Here is a 17,940-nt window from a genome sequence, read left to right as displayed (position 1 = left end):
GCTTTTAATAAGGAACAGTGATAAGATTGTTTTGGGTTGTTTTTTTTTGAGAGAAATACAAAGGTATCCTGGCCTTACTCCTACTCAGCTTGCAGCTGAGGTATTTTTACAATTACTTAGAAGGATGAAGAGCCTACCTGAGTGAAGAAATATTAATGACCTTGCAACAAAATCTAAGAAACTGCCAGGATTGTCACATTTCTGCCTAATATGGTTACAGCACAAACACCTTCAGATGAGCATGTCAGACTCTGCAGGGCAAGATGTGCAAGGAACTGGCCCTCTTCAAGGAATACTGGTAACGGTTCTGATGGAAACCACCTTCTCTGTACATAAGATCAGAGCAAAGAGAAGCTGTCTCAGAAATGAAACAGTTTCTGGCTCTTATGTGAATGCTAAGGGGTGTCAGTGCTGTCTGGGGAGGATAAGATCTGAGAGAAGTGGTAATCAGCAGGAGTGTGTACAACCTAAACTCTGCTTCCATTGAAAGATACTACATTAATTATGCTCAGCACTGCCTGAATGGAAGTGATACATGCAGCACTTTTGAAATAGAACATGAATAGAATTTGAAACTGTTTCAGAGTATTAAACTCTACAGCAAACTCTTTTGTTTATAAAGAAACCTCCAAGCTGAATGGTCCCAGGTCTCTCCACATAGGACAAATGCTGTAATCTCTTTATCACCTTTGTGGCCTTTCACCGGACTTGCTTCAGTATATCCCTTTTTCTTTTACACTGGGAAGCAGAGAAATGAACTCAGCATACCTCTTTATCACTGCTGAGCTGAGACTGCCAGTCTGCTGGCAATGCTCTTCTCAGCACAGCCCTGGAGGCTGCTAGTTGTCTTGGCCACAAGGACACGCTGTTGGCTCAAGCTCATTTTTTTGTGCTAGGTATACTAGTATTTCTCTTGCAATCACAGCTAGAAGCTATTACATCTCTTTAAAATACCTATGAAACCTCGCCTATGGAGATAGACTGAGAGAGTTTGGGCTATTCAGTCTGGAGAAGAGAAGGCTCTGAAGAGTCCTTATTGTGACCTTCACCTTTCCTGTAGGTCCCCTTCGGATATTGGGTGGTGGACTTTCTAGGGTGTCAGGTAGTGATAGGACATGGGGGAAAAGATCCAGGCTAGAGGAGGATAGATTTAGATTGGATGTTATGAAGAAGTTCTTCACCATGAGGGTGGTGAGACACTGGAACGGGTTACCCAGAGAGGTGGTGGAAGTCTCATCCCTGGAAGTTTTTAAGGCCGGGCTGGATTGAGCTCTGAACAACCTGATCTAGCGTGAGATGTCCCTGCCCGTGGCAGGAGGGTTGGAATTAGGTGATCCTTGAGGTCCTTTCCAACCCTGACAATTCTACGATTCTGTTCTATGAAACAGCATCTGCGCAAAGGTGAAAGGTCAAAGGGAAATGAGTTCAAAGGTTTCCTGCACATTAACCTGCACATGAAAAGTACATGGTAATTAACTAGAAATAAAGGCCCAGTAATCTACCATGCATCTACTTTTTTACCCTTCAGCGTTGCAATCTGTACTGAAGCACAACTCAAAATGAAAAAGTACTTGTCATGACATGGTAATTACTGCAAAAAGCAAAGAATCCCACTTGAGGGTTCACTCAAGTAGAATACAAGTTCAATCTCTTCCTGACACCAATCTCTGTGCAGAAACAGGGGAAACAATGACTGCAGCTATGCAAATCCATTTTTCTAGTATACCAGTGTAGACATATCATTTCCTTAATTCTATCCTGCTACTTAAAGGAGTTTCCAAACATGACTAAATATAACAAGGTATCGGTATCCAAATAATAAGTCAAGATAATTTTATTCTTAAAGTACATACCTGAATTGCTGAATTCATGAAACATGTATTCCCCAAGTTGCTCAGGCCACACAGGCCTGGCTGCTCATTATGTCTTCCTGGCTCTGAATAATCATAATTCTTATAAGCAGTATATGATGGGAGACAATAGTTTGAATTTTTCACACTGTAAGAAAACCCAAAACATATTTCACAATGTAAACACATATTCTACAGTATTTTGATACATATAAGTACTTCATAAACTTAAATGATTAAAAATGTTAAAGCAACTTCTGCGAACAAGAAAGAAAGGATTTTAAAGAAATATTTAACTTTGGTGATAAGGTTAATTTCAATTTAAAGGTCACCTGCGCAAGCAACCAAAATCTAATGTACTGCAATAAAGGTAATTATTATATCCCTACCCCTTTTTGACAGGAGGAGCTTCACAGCTTACTCTATTCTTCATTGCTCCATCAAATTTAATACACTCAGACTTTAGACACCACCAGCAGCAATCAATCATTTACGTCTCTTTTGCATCCTGCTGCTGCAAGTGAGGTCGGTGGGAATGAGAATGTAGAGTTACAGGTGAAAGCTGAGATTTCCAAGGCCACTGTGGCATAACTGCCTCACTGCATCAGGGAATCTATTTATAGCTTCCCTGCTAGGACAGCACAATCCAGCATGCAAATGCAGGAAAGCCTTGAGAGGTAAAATGCGCAAAACGCCTTGCAACAACTCCATTATAAATCTCTATGATGCATCTGTTTGGAGAAACTGGAGAAGACTGAAATAGGTAAAATGGTAAGATTTAAAGCAATTTATTTCCAGATGAAATCATGCAAGCATACTAAATATAGAGTAACCCTCAAAATAGTAAAGTAAGCACATTCGAGAACACTATCAAAGCAGAAGAATCTTTTAAGAGGACACCTTACAATATTATGGATATTAGAAAAAGCAACCCACTGGAAAGGTTAAACTCTTTCTTAAAACAGTGAAATCTGCATGATAGTAGCCTTGGCTAAAGCTGAAGAGTATTTCTGCAGTCGCTAAACATTATTCAAATTAGAAGCAACTTGGACAAAAATCTGAAAGTCAGTTGCTAAGAATGATAAGGAAAAATATGCAGTGCAAAGAACCAATTCTGATAAGTAACTGAGATTTATAACTGTAACAGACTGAGGATGCAAGTGCACAATCCTCCAGTCATTATTCCTTCACAGTATCACACTCTTTATATCCAACTGCTCCCTCAGGGCACAATTTTCATGAATAACATTTTTTTTTTGTTTTAATCACAAGAGTTACTGAAAGTTTCAAACAGAAACCAAATAAGATTTCTCCCTCTGTCCATGTCCTCAAAAATCTGCGCAGTTTATATTTTCTGTCCATAAAATTGCTGTTCTCAAACTTTTGCACCTGATAAATTCTTTTTAGTAGTTGTCTTTCCATCCTTCCCTATTCCATACATAAGCATCTCTCTGCTCTCTGGCTTGCCCCCAAACTAGCTAAGTGCCTTTGTGTTTACTGGCCATTCTCCATGGAAAAATCCTGTAGATAGTTTTGCCCATTCCACTTAATAAGAACTTAAATGCTTCACTCTAGTTTACACAAGGTACTTTTTAAACTCCATGGCCCATATACCCTTCAAGCTTACTTCCCAGGTCAATCCTTCCCTGCCTTTGGTTCCTGGTTCACTCATGCATGTCAGATCCTCAGGGAAAACTACCTTTCACCTCCCTCTGCAGCTCCAGTCCAGCTAATGCAATCAACTCCAGTTCCATAAGCTGGCAAACCTTAGTTCCCCCAGAAATAAAAAAGAACAAGCTTAGCATTGATGCAGCCTTGACAGTATAACCAATCATCCTCTCTACCTCACCACTGCACAGTAGCAACAGAACAAGTACAGGGCACGCACTAAGCTCTGCTTGTTTACTGCTGCTTTCCTCACCTGACTCAAAGATTACACATCTCACAGGATTAACAGCAGTATCTTTTGCAAATTCAGGAAATGTAGGGATAAAAAAGAGAATGAAGGTAATTTTCTTGGGGATTTTCACTGCTCTTCTTTTTCCTTCTTTGTAGCTTTCCCTCCTTCACAAACTGTAACCTTAGGAAGGACACTAGAAAGCTGGAAGTACAAATGGTGTCTTTTGGCTGTAGTGCATTAATGTGTGTTGTGGTTTAAGATTTCCTCAAATTAGCTAAGTAACATCATGACAAATCATTCAAGGTAATTGTAATGCAGATAGATCCCCAGTGTCAGTTTGCTCTAAGCAACAAACTGTCACTTTACTTTTCAAAGAAGAGAGCCATTTCTGAGCTCTTTGATCTTCTATACTGGCCCACAGAATTACATTTGTGGGGTTTAAAAAATATGGTTATCACATCTCATGAATCAGATCTATTATTTTTTTCTTTCAGGGTCCCTTAATACATTATCAAAATATATATGGCAAAATACAGTGCCTACTATGTGCAGGAGACTAGGAGATGTCTCTCTCCAGCTTTACCAGATTTAACACTTTTTTCCCCAGGAGTAAGTATTTCTAATTATATTGTGTCTCTACTTTTTATGCTTTTGAAACTGGACAAAGAAAATGATTATTGGAAGGCAGCAGTACATAGCCAGTAAAGATCCAAGTCTACTAAACTTCCTTCAAATAGAAATGCCCTAGAAATTGTAACTTGTGATAGTGTGTTCCCAGCCTCATCTGCTTTTCCTGCAAAACTTTTAGAAAGCTGTCCTTAATGAAGAGACAATGCATGGAAAAGGAGAGGGGTAGCATTTGAAAGTGGTGGTCATATAAAGGTAGTAACAGAAGGAAAACACTGATGGCTCGTAGAAGAACTTCAGCAAGGACTTCAGCAAGGCCTTTGACACTGTCCCCCACAGCAAACTGCTGGCTAAGCTATCAGCCCATGGCTTGGATGGCAACACTCTGTGCTGGGTTAGGAACTGGCTGGAGGGCTGGACTCAGAGAGTGGTGGTGAATGGTGCCACATCCAGCTGGCTGCCAGTCACTAGTGGTGTCCCTCAGGGATCAGTGCTGGGCCCCATCCTCTTTAACATCTTCATAGATGATCTGGATGAGGGCATGGAGTCAGTCATCAGCAAGTTTGCAGATGACACCAAGCTGGGGGCAGACATGACTGGGTTGGAGGGCAGAAGGGCTCTGCAGCAGGACCTTGACCGCCTGGACAGATGGGCAGAGTCCAATGGGATGGGGTTCAATAACTGGAGAGCAGCCAGACAGAGAGGGATCTGGGGGTGCTGATTGATACCTGCCTGAACATGAGCCAGCAGTGTGCCCAGGTGGCCAAGAGAGCCAATGGCATCCTGGCCTGCATCAGGAATGGTGTGGTCAGCAGGAGCAGGGAGGTCATTCTGCCCCTGTACTCTGCACTGGTTAGACCACACCTTGAGTATTGTGTTCAGTTCTGGGCCCCCCCAGTTTAGAAGGGACATCGAAATGCTTGAGTGTGTCTAGAAAAGGGCGACGAGGCTGGTGAGAGGCCTTGAGCACAGCCCTACGAGGAGAGGCTGAGGGAGCTGGGATTGTTTAGCCTGGAGAAGAGGAGGCTCAGGGGTGACCTTATTGCTGTCTACAGCTACCTGAAGGGTGGTTGTGGCCAGGAGGAGGTTGCTCTCTTCTCTCAAGTGGCCAGCACCAGAACGAGAGGACACAGCCTCAGGCTGCGCCAGGGGAAATTTAGGCTGGAGGTGAGGAGAAAGTTCTTCACTGAGAGAGTCATTGGACACTGGAATGGGCTGCCCGGGGAGGTGGTGAAGTCGCCATCCCTGGAGCTGTTCAAGGCAAGGTTGGACATGGCACTTGGTGCCATGGTCTAGCCTTGAGCTCTGTGGTAGAGGGTTGGACTTGATGATCTGTGAGGTCTCTTCCAACCCTGATGATACTGTGATACTGTGAAATTGCTGCACAGAAAATAAGGCAAGACTTGAAACAAAGTATACTGTCTTCAGACCCTTGAACAGCTAGATAGGGATCCTGAAGTAATGAGAATGGTAAATGGGAGTTTAAAAATGATTATTTGATTATCTGTAAATCTATATAATTTAAATTGTATGTGCTATAATTGAAACGCCTGCATCCTGCCTTTAAGCCTCAAAGCAGCTGATGATGAACCCAGAGCACACATTGTGTAGCTGAAGTTGTAGGAAGCAGAGATTTGGAAGAGAAAAGTTTGGAAAAGCTTTGAATAGGGCACACTTTGACAGCAAGGTGCCATAAATCAACAATGGAGGGGCTGTGAAGGGGATTTGAATTGCAAGAATGAGCTCAGAAAATTAAGTCTGGAAGACTTACTGAGCTCTATAATGTTTCAACTCTTTTAATGCACAGCCAGTGTGTTTTTGTGACCAGCCACTTTAACAAGCTCATAACTGGGTTCCATCAACTTTTAGAGGTGCCTGAGGCAGCAGGAGAGGCCCGTGTCATTACACAAAGACTACTTACTGTCTTTGTTTCTGTTCATGATCATCATCTGGAGAGCAAAAGATAACATTATAATCTATTTAAATAAAGATTTGTTTAAAAAATAAAAAAATCATGTTCCTCACAATGTTTGCCTCTTTCAGTGCAACACAAATAATCTGCTTCTACAGGTGATGTAATTAGAATTTACACTTCTTGAAATAAGCATATTGAAATATACCAAGCACGTGAAAAAAGCTGCCAGCTGTACATCTTCTGACAAGCTGACACTACCAAATGAAGAAGCAAGACATTTTATGAGATGGAAACAATAGTTATAAATGAAGAAAACAAAATAACTTTTCAATTGATTCCCCAAAGAAAACCCTGCTCAACTGTTTTTGATCCCCATTCCACATAATTTTTAACAGTACCATGTGGTATGTATTGCTTTATAACAGCAATAAACAGAAATCCTAAATGATGCATCTCTCTCCCTGCTCTTCTGATTCCACTAACACATATTATGCTAATCCTCCTATGTTATTCTTTCAACAAGATCACCTGTAAAGGCAAAAGAACATCAACGATCAATTATATGGAATCCTCCATTCCATCAAATGCAAACTCACATTTATAGAAATGAAGGCTTTGGACTTGATAAAATATGCACAAGCTGTTTCTATTATCTAGGGTATGGCTAGTTCAACACACAATTCAATATTTGCCAATTTGAGGCTCACTATTACTCAAAACACTTCCTGGATTAGATAAGTATTACAGAACCATGAACCATCCAAAGAAAGGTGGTATTTTTCTGCTTCAATATAATTTGTATTCTATAGCTATGCTGTAATTGCTTAAACCAGCTTTGTCAGCTAAAATCAGCTTTGTCAACTAAAATGATCTTAAAAACAAATGCTTGTATTTCTTTTAGAGTCACGGTGTCTCATGTGCCAATGGGTCGTGGAAAGCCACAAATGTGTAATTTCACTGTTGCATGGAATATAAGGTGCAATGTAAGAGACAATAAGGCAGAAACATGAATACAAATTCCAAGCAAAGACGACAAAAAGTGGTTATTTAGGAAAGTAGATAGGAAGAAGGTGCTCTTAACCCAGAACAATATAATGCAATTAGATACAGATATGCATCTTTCCATTTGCCTTCTGAAGACAAAATTTCTTAATACAACAGTATTCACTTTAAAGCACACAGGGCATTAATTGGTATGAATTTTCTATCACTGAACAAATTCATCTTGACCAAGTATACTGATAGAACAGGTGCTAAAGATTATAATTATAAATTTGTGATTAGAAAAATATGGGGTTTAGAACTCATCAATAACCTGAATATTGAATTGGAAGGAAAACCATGTATTCTGCACCAAATATCTACCTTACATAACATTCAGGTGTTTTGAGTTACAAGAGGAAAACAGATGATATTTCATAATACTATATAGAATATGTAACAAATACGTGATTATACAAATGTTTAAGTTACAGTTAAGGCACTTCCCAAAGGACCAATTCCTTATCAAATACGGATTTTATCTCTCTTCCTTTTAAACAGGTATTTTGATTTAAAATCCTCAAATAAAACAAACAAACAACAACAACAAAGCAAAAAAACCCTCAGTATTTTACCTTAAAGCTTTAATTCTGGCTCCAGAATAAACCAAAAAATAAAAATAAAATCAGCTAAGCAAATGAAAAAACTACCTTTAAGTTCTGCAAGAGTTGGCAATAGGTTTCCTAAGTGCTTCCTAAAAATAACTGGAGCACCACTAGGGAGAAGCTAACATAAAAACCCACAAAAAAAAAAAAGGGCAAACAAAAATAAAACCAACCAAACAAAAAACTCACCACGAAAGGGTGGGGTGGGAGAAAGAAAAGAAAACAAGGAAGCATTGCTGCCTTGATTTAAAACAGAGACTCCCTAGGAAAAAAGAACTCTTAAGATTTGGTTTTGGCATTGTAACTGTTTATTGCATAAACAATGGGGGAAGGAGAGATTAGTTCTCAGCTGGAGCCTCAGGTCTGCTTGAGTAATTTTTCACACAGTCATAGATACAATGTACTTTTTATTTACTATGCATTCACACACAGAGTACAGTAGACTGCAGTTAAATACATGGATTTCAACTGTTTAAGAGTGAGAGTTGGGACTACTCACAATTGGTAGAGGCACAAGTGACACTTCACCCCTTAGGAAAAATCACTTCTGATAAATGCAGTATTTAACTGGAAGATATTGTATAAGATATTTAATATTTATGTCACCTTTTTAGTATTCAACATCTTCAGGTTTGATCACAAAATGCATATTTGAAAAACTATTTTAAAATTGGAATGAATTGTAAGAATAAGTGTCTTCAGTTTCCCCCAGCTCGCATTAAAGATGAGTGCTCTCTGGTTTCAAGCACTTGAAAGATGCTCTATTATCTGTTAGAGTGAAATAATTCCATGTTTTTCTATATCCACCAATTTTTTTTTTTTACAATTGTGTACAGCAAAAAAAGATTACACACAAAGTTGGCCACTGGAATACAAAAGCTCTTCTTTTAGAGTTTTATCCCATTCTTTAGTAAACTTCTGATTCGGAATATAATGGCAAAAACCCAAAAACAAAACCAAGGAACCCTCTTTTACTAAGCCTCCGCTCACTGCAGTGTTCAAGCACACTTATCTGATTGAACTCTCACACATCTTGTAGCACTAAGACACTGAAGTTCCTAATAATCAGTGGTTATAACCACTATGACAACTATCATAGCTGAAACAATTCAGTAGTCTCAAATTAATGTATGATATCACATACATTGATATAATACAATGCTATAATATCTTGTCATCCATTAATAAGGAAAAATCTGACCACCATAAAATTTTAGTTTATTTGGGTTTTTCTGTTATCTAAATTCACCCAGAACAGAAATAACAACAATGTGTTTTTAGCATAACAAACTCTAAATGAAGTCTCTATATATTTTCTTACAATAATCAACATTCTTTATAGCATACATTCTACTGAGGACTAAGAGTTACCAAACATTCTTCACTGTGTTTCATTTCCTGCTATCACGCTTTACAATGCCTACACTATATGAAACACTGACTAGTAACGATTCACAAACCAAACATTGCAAAACAAATCAAACTGCTTAAGCTAAGAGTCACAAAACATCAAAATTTATTTATGTCACACTGAGGTGATTATATTAAAAAACTGGTTTAAGGTATATTGCTTACTTTCTGTTGTTCATGTTGTTATAATTATTTGATAGAGAGGGAGAGATCTTTGGTAAAGTTGAAAAATTGGATGCACCTGGGGACCTTTAAAAATATGAAGACAATAAATTAGATAAAGATGCTGAGATACTAAAAACCAGTAAATAAAACTAACAAATGAACCATGCATATAAACAAGCATAAAAAAGAAATATTTTTTAATAAGTGCACAAAGTACTGAAAACATCAAGGAAATTAAGCCCTCAGAATCCATCTTTTAAAACCTGAAGTGATCCACAGTACTTTAAATGTTGGTATAATGAATAAAGAGAGCAAGCAAGCAAATAAAAAATATCACAGTGCTGAAAAAATTGGTTTCAGTTTGTAGTGTGCCTACAGATATTCTGATGTTCTAAAACCTAGAATCTAAAGTTTCTAACATAGAAATTCAATGAATGGATGCAGAGACAAGATACAAGAAGTACTAAGATCCATACTTAAGGGTTAGTTCAACAGCAACATGAAACCATTTAATTAAAAGTCTTAATACTGCTCAAAAAACACCCAATAACAAATAAGCTTAAAAAGAACCCTTTTTGACAAAAGTAATACTATTATCAGTCACCCCCATTGTTTAAGTCTATCTTTAAATATAAGAACACTGATAATTTTAATCCAAAGCTCCTCTGAATGTAGCAGCTGAATATAACTGTCTTGTGGTGTACTTTTCTTTTTCTGATCAAATCTTACAGATCACCATGGTAAGGGCTCTGGATACTTAAAGGAATTTATGCACTTTCATGTTTTTGTGGCCCCTATGCAACTCCAACTGCTTTGCAAAAAGCTCCAGCTGTCACTGGAAAGCTTTGAAATACATATCACAGTATTATGAGAAAAAATTCTGTGTGCCTCTGCAAGAAGATAAACATTTTCACATAGGGAATGTTCCCAAGTATATTTTCACATTTATTTTCAGCTTTTTATTGATAAATCTGTTCCAAAAGAAAATATGTATCACCATGTGAAGAAAATGTTTTTTGTTTTTTTTTAAAGTATTCTGACCAACATTCATAAAGCTTTCTTGTAGATTTCCTTTATCAACCTAAATCCTCCTCTTTGAATATCGTCTTTAAAGTAGTAAAATAGTCAAGAGTTGGAAGGGACTTCAAGGATCATCTAGTTCCAACCCCCCCACCATGGGCAGGGACATCTTTCACTAGATCAGGTTGATAAGAGCTACATCCAGCTTGCCCTTAAAAACCTCCAGGGATGGAGCTTCCACCACGTCTCTGGGCAAGCTGTCCTAGTGTTTCACCACCCTCATGGTGAAGAACTTCTTCCTAATGTCTAAATCTCCTCCCCTTGAGTTTGGATATATTCCCTCTAGTCCTACCGCTACCCAACACCCTAAAAAGTCCCTCACCAGCTTTCTTGTAGACTCTCTTCAGCAACTGGAAGGCCACAATAAGGTCTCCTCAGAGTCTTCTCTTCTCCAGACTGACTAACCCCAAGTCTCTTGGCCTGTTCTCATAATAGAGAAGATGCAGCCCTCTGATCATCCTTGTGGCCCTTCTCTAAGCACATCCCAGCATCTCCAAGGTACCGTATTAATGGTATGTTGGTGGTAAAACACCACAAACAGGTGTCTAATGAATACAACTACTTGTCTGACAAAAATAATCCATTTTGACTTCTGGCTGTAAAAAACCTAACAATCAGTAAACAGTATTGTTTCTCAAATGCAGGGGATGAGTGAATCAAATTCACAACATAGTTAGAACATCGGGTATGAAGAAACTGGTAACTTTGAAAAGTTTTTTTTTTACAATTTAAACAAACAAAATCTACAAAACAATTTATTATACTTTAGAATTTTAAGAGCATAGGAAAAGAGACTTTGGGCCAAAATTTTAATGTAGTCCTATGCCAAAAGAGACAATAACTCCCATTAGATATGGACTTCATTAACTCTGCATGAACTGCTCCATAACTTCCACAGTGACCCACAGAACAGACAAATACAAACATGAGCAAAGTTCATGAGCATCTGCTATATAATGCCTGGATCAGGATAGGAGAAAAAAAAAACAACTAAAAAGAGCAGACAAAGCTTCTTTGGTCAACTGGAAGAAGCCTAACATTTTGAGGCCTTAGTCCTTATGGGTGATTTGAACTACTGTAATGGCCGATGGTAGGACAACACAGCAGGGCACAAGCAATCCAGGAAGGTTCTAGAGTGTATCTATGACAGCTTCTTAACACAAGTGATTGAGAAATCAACAAGGAGAGGTGATGAACTAGATGCTATGCTTACACTCCTACAAGGAGGACTAGTTTGAGATGTAAAGGTTGTGGCCTTGGCTAAAATGACCATAAGACAACAAAAGGAAGACAAGGGCCACTGCTAAGTGGGGCAGAAGCCCTGGTGACAAAGGACATGGAAAAGATTGAGGTACTATATGCCTCCTTTGTGTCAGTCTTTACCAGTAAAACTATTTTTCAGAAACCCCATGCAACTGAAATAAACATCTGGAGCAACACTGACTAATCTGAGTGGAAAGCAATCACATTACGGATCATCTAAACTCATGAGGCCTGATGGCAAAGTGTTGTCTGATGTTACTGGGATGGCAGTCCTATTTTTGCAAGGTCCTGGCTAGTGAGAGAGGTTCCTGATGATTGAGAGAGAGAGCAAATGGCACTCATTTTCTAGAGGGCAAGAGAGATCTGGGGAACTACAGGCTAGTTTGCCTCATCTCGATCCCACAACTGATCCTGAAAGCCACTTCCATGTGCATGAAGGACAAGAATATGCTAAGGACTAGTCTGTATATATTTATGAAATGGAAATGTTACTTAACCAGTCTAATAGCCTTCTATGATGAGATTACTAGCTTGGTAGATGACAGACAAGCAATATATCTTGTTTATTTCAACTTCAGTAAGACTTTTGACATTGGCTCCTATAACATCCTCACACATAAGCAGGTAAAGTATGGGTTACATAAGCATACAGTAATATGGACTGAAAAACAGCTGAATGTTTGGGTCCATGTGACTTTGACCAGTGGCACAAAGTCTGGTTGGAGACCAGTCACCAGTGGTACATTCCAAAGGTCAGTGCTAGGTCTCTAATACCTTTATTAATGATCAAAACATCAGGACAAAGTGTGCACACTCTGAGAGATGACAAAACTAGGAGGAGAGTCCAGATAGAAAGCAGCTTGGCAGAAAAACAGCTGGGATCCTGCTGCATAAAAAAACTGAACATAAACCAGTAATGTGCCCTTGTGGCCAAAGCAGTCAACAGCCCCCAGGGCTTACACTGCAAAGACACCCCTGGACTGCTGGGTTCACTTCTGGGTTTCTCAGACAGGGATGTACTGAAGCAAGTCCAGTGAAAGGCCACAAAGGTGATAAAGCGATTACAGCATCTGACCTATATGGAGAGGCTGTGAGACCTGGGACTATTCAGCCTGGAAATGAGAAGGTCCCAGAGCAACCTTATCAATGTGTACAAATATCTGAGAGGAAATGAAGATGGAGCAAGACCTCTTTCAGTAGTGCCCACTGAAAAGAGAAAAGGCCATGGATATAAATTGCAATGAAATTTCACTTGAACATAAGATATACTCACATAAAAACCCAAAGTGATAACCTGTCACGTTTTTTTTTCCAGTTAGTGTAGTCTAAGTCTAGAAGAGGTTAAGCAGAGTGTCTGTGCAGTCTCCAGTCCTGGAGATAGTCGAAATGTACCTGGACGTGGTCCTGGGCAACCTGCTCCAGTTGCCCATGCTGTGAGTATGGGGATTGGATAAGACCACCTCCCAAGGTCCTTTCATCCTCAAGGACTCTGATTCTGTGGAAGTCTGGTGATAATAAAGCTAGCATAATGTAGTATTACAAGGCAAGCTTTAGTAGGTTTAATCTACTTCCATTTTGACTATTCTCTTTTTGAAAAAGCCAAATTTAGGTAATCATACTTTAGAGATTGTGCATGAAAGGCTGATATTTTAACATTCAGCAATCAAAAAAAATCTAATGTTCAGGGCAGACATTTGTTAAGAGAGTTTCTCAACCCTGCATTAACTGATATTAGTAAATATGTTTGCTAAACTAACTTGAAAGCATCTGTTGTACATTACCAATATTTGATTTTCACCCACAGGGGCTCAAGTACATGGTTACCTCAGTCTAAAATGTTATTATACATCCACAAATGGCAGTCCAGCCCTTGACTGGCAGTCAGGCCCTGACAGCTCTTTTTTTTTACAATTTAAGGCATCACAGAAAGCTCCAAATTAATTCCACTATCTGCAATTATCCTTCTTACAGAAAATTCAGTAGAAAGGCACATCTGTTTGCATATTAACTTCAGAGGAAAAAAGAAACAAATTATACAGATTTGAATCTCTTGGTGAGAGATGATACTATTTATTTCAGTAGACAGACACAGTTTTTCTTTCGAAGACTCATGGATATTTTTCTCTAAAGACCTCAGATAAGCAAATTCAAATTTATTCAGATTTTTTTCTCTCTTAAAAACATTATGAGATCTAACTCAGAAACAACAACCAAAAAATCAAGTAAAAGCCTTTTGTTTTTTTCAATTAAAAATGCATGTATTTTCATAGTAAAAAAGAAAAATGGGACAAATACTGAATGACAACATTCATTATTACAATCCTAGGGTGCTGAGAGAGCTGGACAAGCTGCTCTCCATCATTTATCAACAGTCCTGGCTCACTGGAGAGGAACCCAGAGACTGGAAGCTGCCAATGTGATGCCCATCCACAAGAAGAGCTGGAAGGAGGAACTAGGAAATTACAGACCTGTCAGCCTGACCTCAGTGCCAGGCAAGGGTATGGAACAGGTTATCTTGAGTACCATCACAAAGCACCTACAGGATGGCCAAAGGATCAGGTCCAGCCAGCATGGGTTTAGGAAAGGCAGGTCCTGCCTGACCAATCTGATCTCCTTTTATGATCAGGTTACCTGCCTGGTGAATGTGGGGAAGGCTGTGAATGTAGTCTACCTGGAGCAGGTGCCGATCTGTTGGAGAGTAGGAGAGCATTGCAGGGGGACTTTGACGGGCTGGATGGGTGGGCAGAGGCCAATGGGAGGAGATTTAACAAGGCCAAGTGCAGGGTTCTACACTTCGGCCACAAGCAGTGCTACAGGCTGGGGACAGCATGGCTGGAGAGCAGCCAGGAAGAAAGGCACCAGGGGGTACTGGTGGATAGTAGCTGAAGATGAGCCAGCAGTGTGCCCAGGTGGCCAAGAGAGCCAATGGCATCCTGGCCTGTATCAGGAAGAGTGTGGCCAGTAGGACAAGGGAGGTTATTCTTCCCCTGTACTCAACATTGGTCAGGCCACACCTTGAGTACTGTGTCCAGTTCTGGGCTCCTCAATTCAAGAGAGATGTTGAGGTACTGGAACATGTACAGAGAAGGGCAATGAAGCTGGTGAGGGGCCTGGAACACAAACCCTATGAGGAGAGGCTGAGGGAGCTGGGGTTGTTTAGCCTGGAGAACGCTCAGGGGTAACCTCATTGCTGTCTACAACTACCTGAAAGGAGGCTGTAGCCAAGTGGGCCTTGGTCTCTTCTCCCAGGCAACCAGTGACAGAACAAGAGGACACAGTCCCGGGGTAGGTATAGGCTTGATATAGTCTGCCCAGGGAGGTGGTGGAGTTGCTGTCCCTGGAGGTGTTCAAGAAAAGCCTGGATGAGGCACTTAGTGTCATGGTCTAGATGACTGGATAGGGCTGGGTAATAGGTTGGACTGGATGATCTTGGAGATCTTGGTTGATTCTAAGTCATTCTACATCATTCTAACAATACAAGAAGCAAAAACTAAGAAAGTGTCCAGTCAAATTTTTGTATGGACCAAAAAAACTTACCAAAAAGGCAAACAAAAAGCCAAACAAAACTCACCCAAACCCCTACTAAAAATATTTCTAATGTGTTCCTCTTTACATGCAAAAATTGTTAAAGTTAACAGCAGATCACTTGTAAATTATGCAAACTAGCCAGCTATTTATTTAGGATGATTTATTCCACAGTGAATTTTTGTTGTGGTTTTAAAAAGATAATCAACAGAAATTAAACTCTCGAATGAAATTGGAGAAAAAAAATACAGAATTGTATTTGGAAAGATATACAGAGAAAGGAATTATAAAGCAATTACTGCATCCCTGCCAAACCCCCTTGGATTTTTTTTCCCCCAACCCAAAAACTAAATCTAATATTCCCCAGAGCTCCAATCCTCCCTCCCTCCCAATACCTCCACCGTCCAAGAAGCCTAAACAAGCCTCTGGAGGCCCCAAAACAGGCCTACTGCTTACATGTTCTTCCTGATAAAGTGGCTCCTGCCAGATACAGGGCAGGAGGAGGAGGAAAGGAGAACGAGCTGACCTTGTTGTGAGTTTATAAAGAGATAGCAGAATTATGGGATTGAATAACAATCTTCTAGTCCCCAGAAGATTTTTTAACCCTACAGTCTCAACCTGGGACAATTTTAAAGAACAAATTAAATACCAGAATGAAATCTACTACTGTTATTATATACACAGATATATACTGATAGATCTATTTTAAAAATCCATATAAGAAACATTGTTGAGGAATATGACAGATCAAAAGATTTAATACTTGTTTATAAAGTTTTCTAACAAACCAGCAAACAATACTTCTCTTAGTAGGAAATAATTTTCTTATTCATAGTTTTTTTGTATGTATCTCAAACTTGCCTTTATATTTGCAGATAAATAAGTACCAATTTCCTAATAGAAAAATAGCAGATACCTTGTCCTGGATATTCATTTGGTAATTTGTGGAACTTCAAAACTTACATTTTAAAACGAAAGTTTTACAGTCACATGAAACTGTGAATTGGCATATGTTTTTTCCTGAATACACCTAATTTTATTTTTTAGCACAGGTGCTTAAGTTACTTGAACTACAACCTTAAGCATTTTTTTTAACATCTTAGTTTAAAACATTCATTTTATGATAATAAAATCAGTCAAATAGGCAGAAAACCAAACAAGCAATCCTGTGTAATCACTTCCCAGTGGTTAAAAAAAAGTAAAAAGCCTGCAAAAAGATGAGAAGTCTTCCATACAAGACCTGGGGTCAGCAGCAACTGAGCTATCAAAGCAATTGGGATTTCCATGTTTGGGTGAACTTGTCACATGAGTGACATTTAGGAGACAGTTATCCACAGAAAAGTTAGTGTAACAATTTTCTGCTGAGATGCCTATTAATGCTGAGTAATATCTATTTTGGCAGCATATGACAGTAAAGACATTCTAGAAGTCACTATGAGCTTCCTAGAAGTTTCACAGAAGCCAAGCTTCTTGAGCGACAAACATCTGAACACCTGATACAAACAGAACATCTCTTTAAGTTCAAAGGAAATGCAAAGGCCTGTATCAGGGGAGCAATAACCCCAGGCACCAGTACGAACTGGTATGGAGGAGGAGTTGCAAAGGCAAAACACTCCTCTCGTGCTGGGCTCACTTCAGAGCTCCTCAGTATCACAGAGATAAGGATAACTGGAGTGGGGCCAGTGAAATGCGAAGGTCATCAACAGACTACAGTATCTGACCTATGTGGAAAAACAGAGAACTAGGATTGTTCAGTCTGGAGAAAAGAATGCCCCAGAGTGTATCTTATGTACAAACATCCAATAGAAGGGAATGGAGAAAATGGAGCAAAATCCTTCTAAGTGGTGCTCACTGAAACGAGGAAAGCAAATGGGCACAAACTGAAGTACAGGCAATTCTGCCTAGACATCAAACTGTGGGCTTAAGTTCTCCAGGAAGGTTATGTAGCCTCCATCCAGCAAGATGCTAAAAAATTGAGTGGACATAATCTGAATCAATCTGCTCTAGGTGACTCTGAGTAGGTGGGTTGCACCAATCCCCAGAGGTACCTTCCAACGGCAACTATTCTATGATTCTGTGAAAAACTTAGCTGATGCTCTGAAATGATCCTGCCTTTTTCAAGTATTGTAAAATTTACCCAATACTCTGTATTTTGACCTTTCTAAATACATCATTTTACTCCCTGACCTCAGAATTTATGTTTACCATTTGATTTGTACTCTTCTAAAACAATCACTGCAAGGCACACAGCAGGAACTTGTGTGAAATCACTTTGTGACCAATGACAGGAATGCAGGAAGATATCTGTATGTATACTGCGATGACAAGCTAATACCAATCTATTCCACACAGAACACTCAAAAGCAGGTGTTTCATATTTCTACTCCTTTAAACATTTATTAGATTTTTCTTATGAAGTTTTAAATGGATGTAAAAGCCTGTCCCCATTGCTGCTATTGGAATCCACTACATTCTGCCAACCTTCCACTATTATAGTGCATTTGAATACCAAATTTCCATCAATCTTTCTGAGAGCTGTCAAACCTCAAAAACACTCCC

The 17,940-nt window shown here is 39.3% G+C and overlaps 1 protein-coding gene across 2 annotated transcripts in view; it reads right to left on the bottom strand.

Annotated features, from left to right (window-relative positions):
* The window catches only part of USP15 (ubiquitin specific peptidase 15), a 66,702-nt gene that overhangs the window by 13,621 nt on the left and 35,141 nt on the right, over window positions 1–17,940 (bottom strand). The window contains exons 7-8 of one of the 2 annotated variants that reach the window (XM_064142242.1): window positions 9,514–9,597; window positions 1,854–1,998 (exon numbers count right to left, since the gene is read on the bottom strand). In XM_064142242.1, coding sequence (XP_063998312.1) covers window positions 1,854–1,998; window positions 9,514–9,597 — 229 coding nt within the window. Of the gene's footprint in view, window positions 1–1,853; window positions 1,999–8,328; window positions 8,707–9,513; window positions 9,598–17,940 lie in introns of those variants that run through there. The other variant, XM_064142243.1, reaches the window with a different exon arrangement.

This window comes from Pogoniulus pusillus, chromosome 4 (genome assembly GCF_015220805.1).
Source record: "Pogoniulus pusillus isolate bPogPus1 chromosome 4, bPogPus1.pri, whole genome shotgun sequence".
Lineage (NCBI taxonomy): Eukaryota > Metazoa > Chordata > Aves > Piciformes > Lybiidae > Pogoniulus > Pogoniulus pusillus.
Note: the sequence above shows the minus strand (reverse complement) of the source record. Positions and strands in the feature narration are given on the sequence as shown.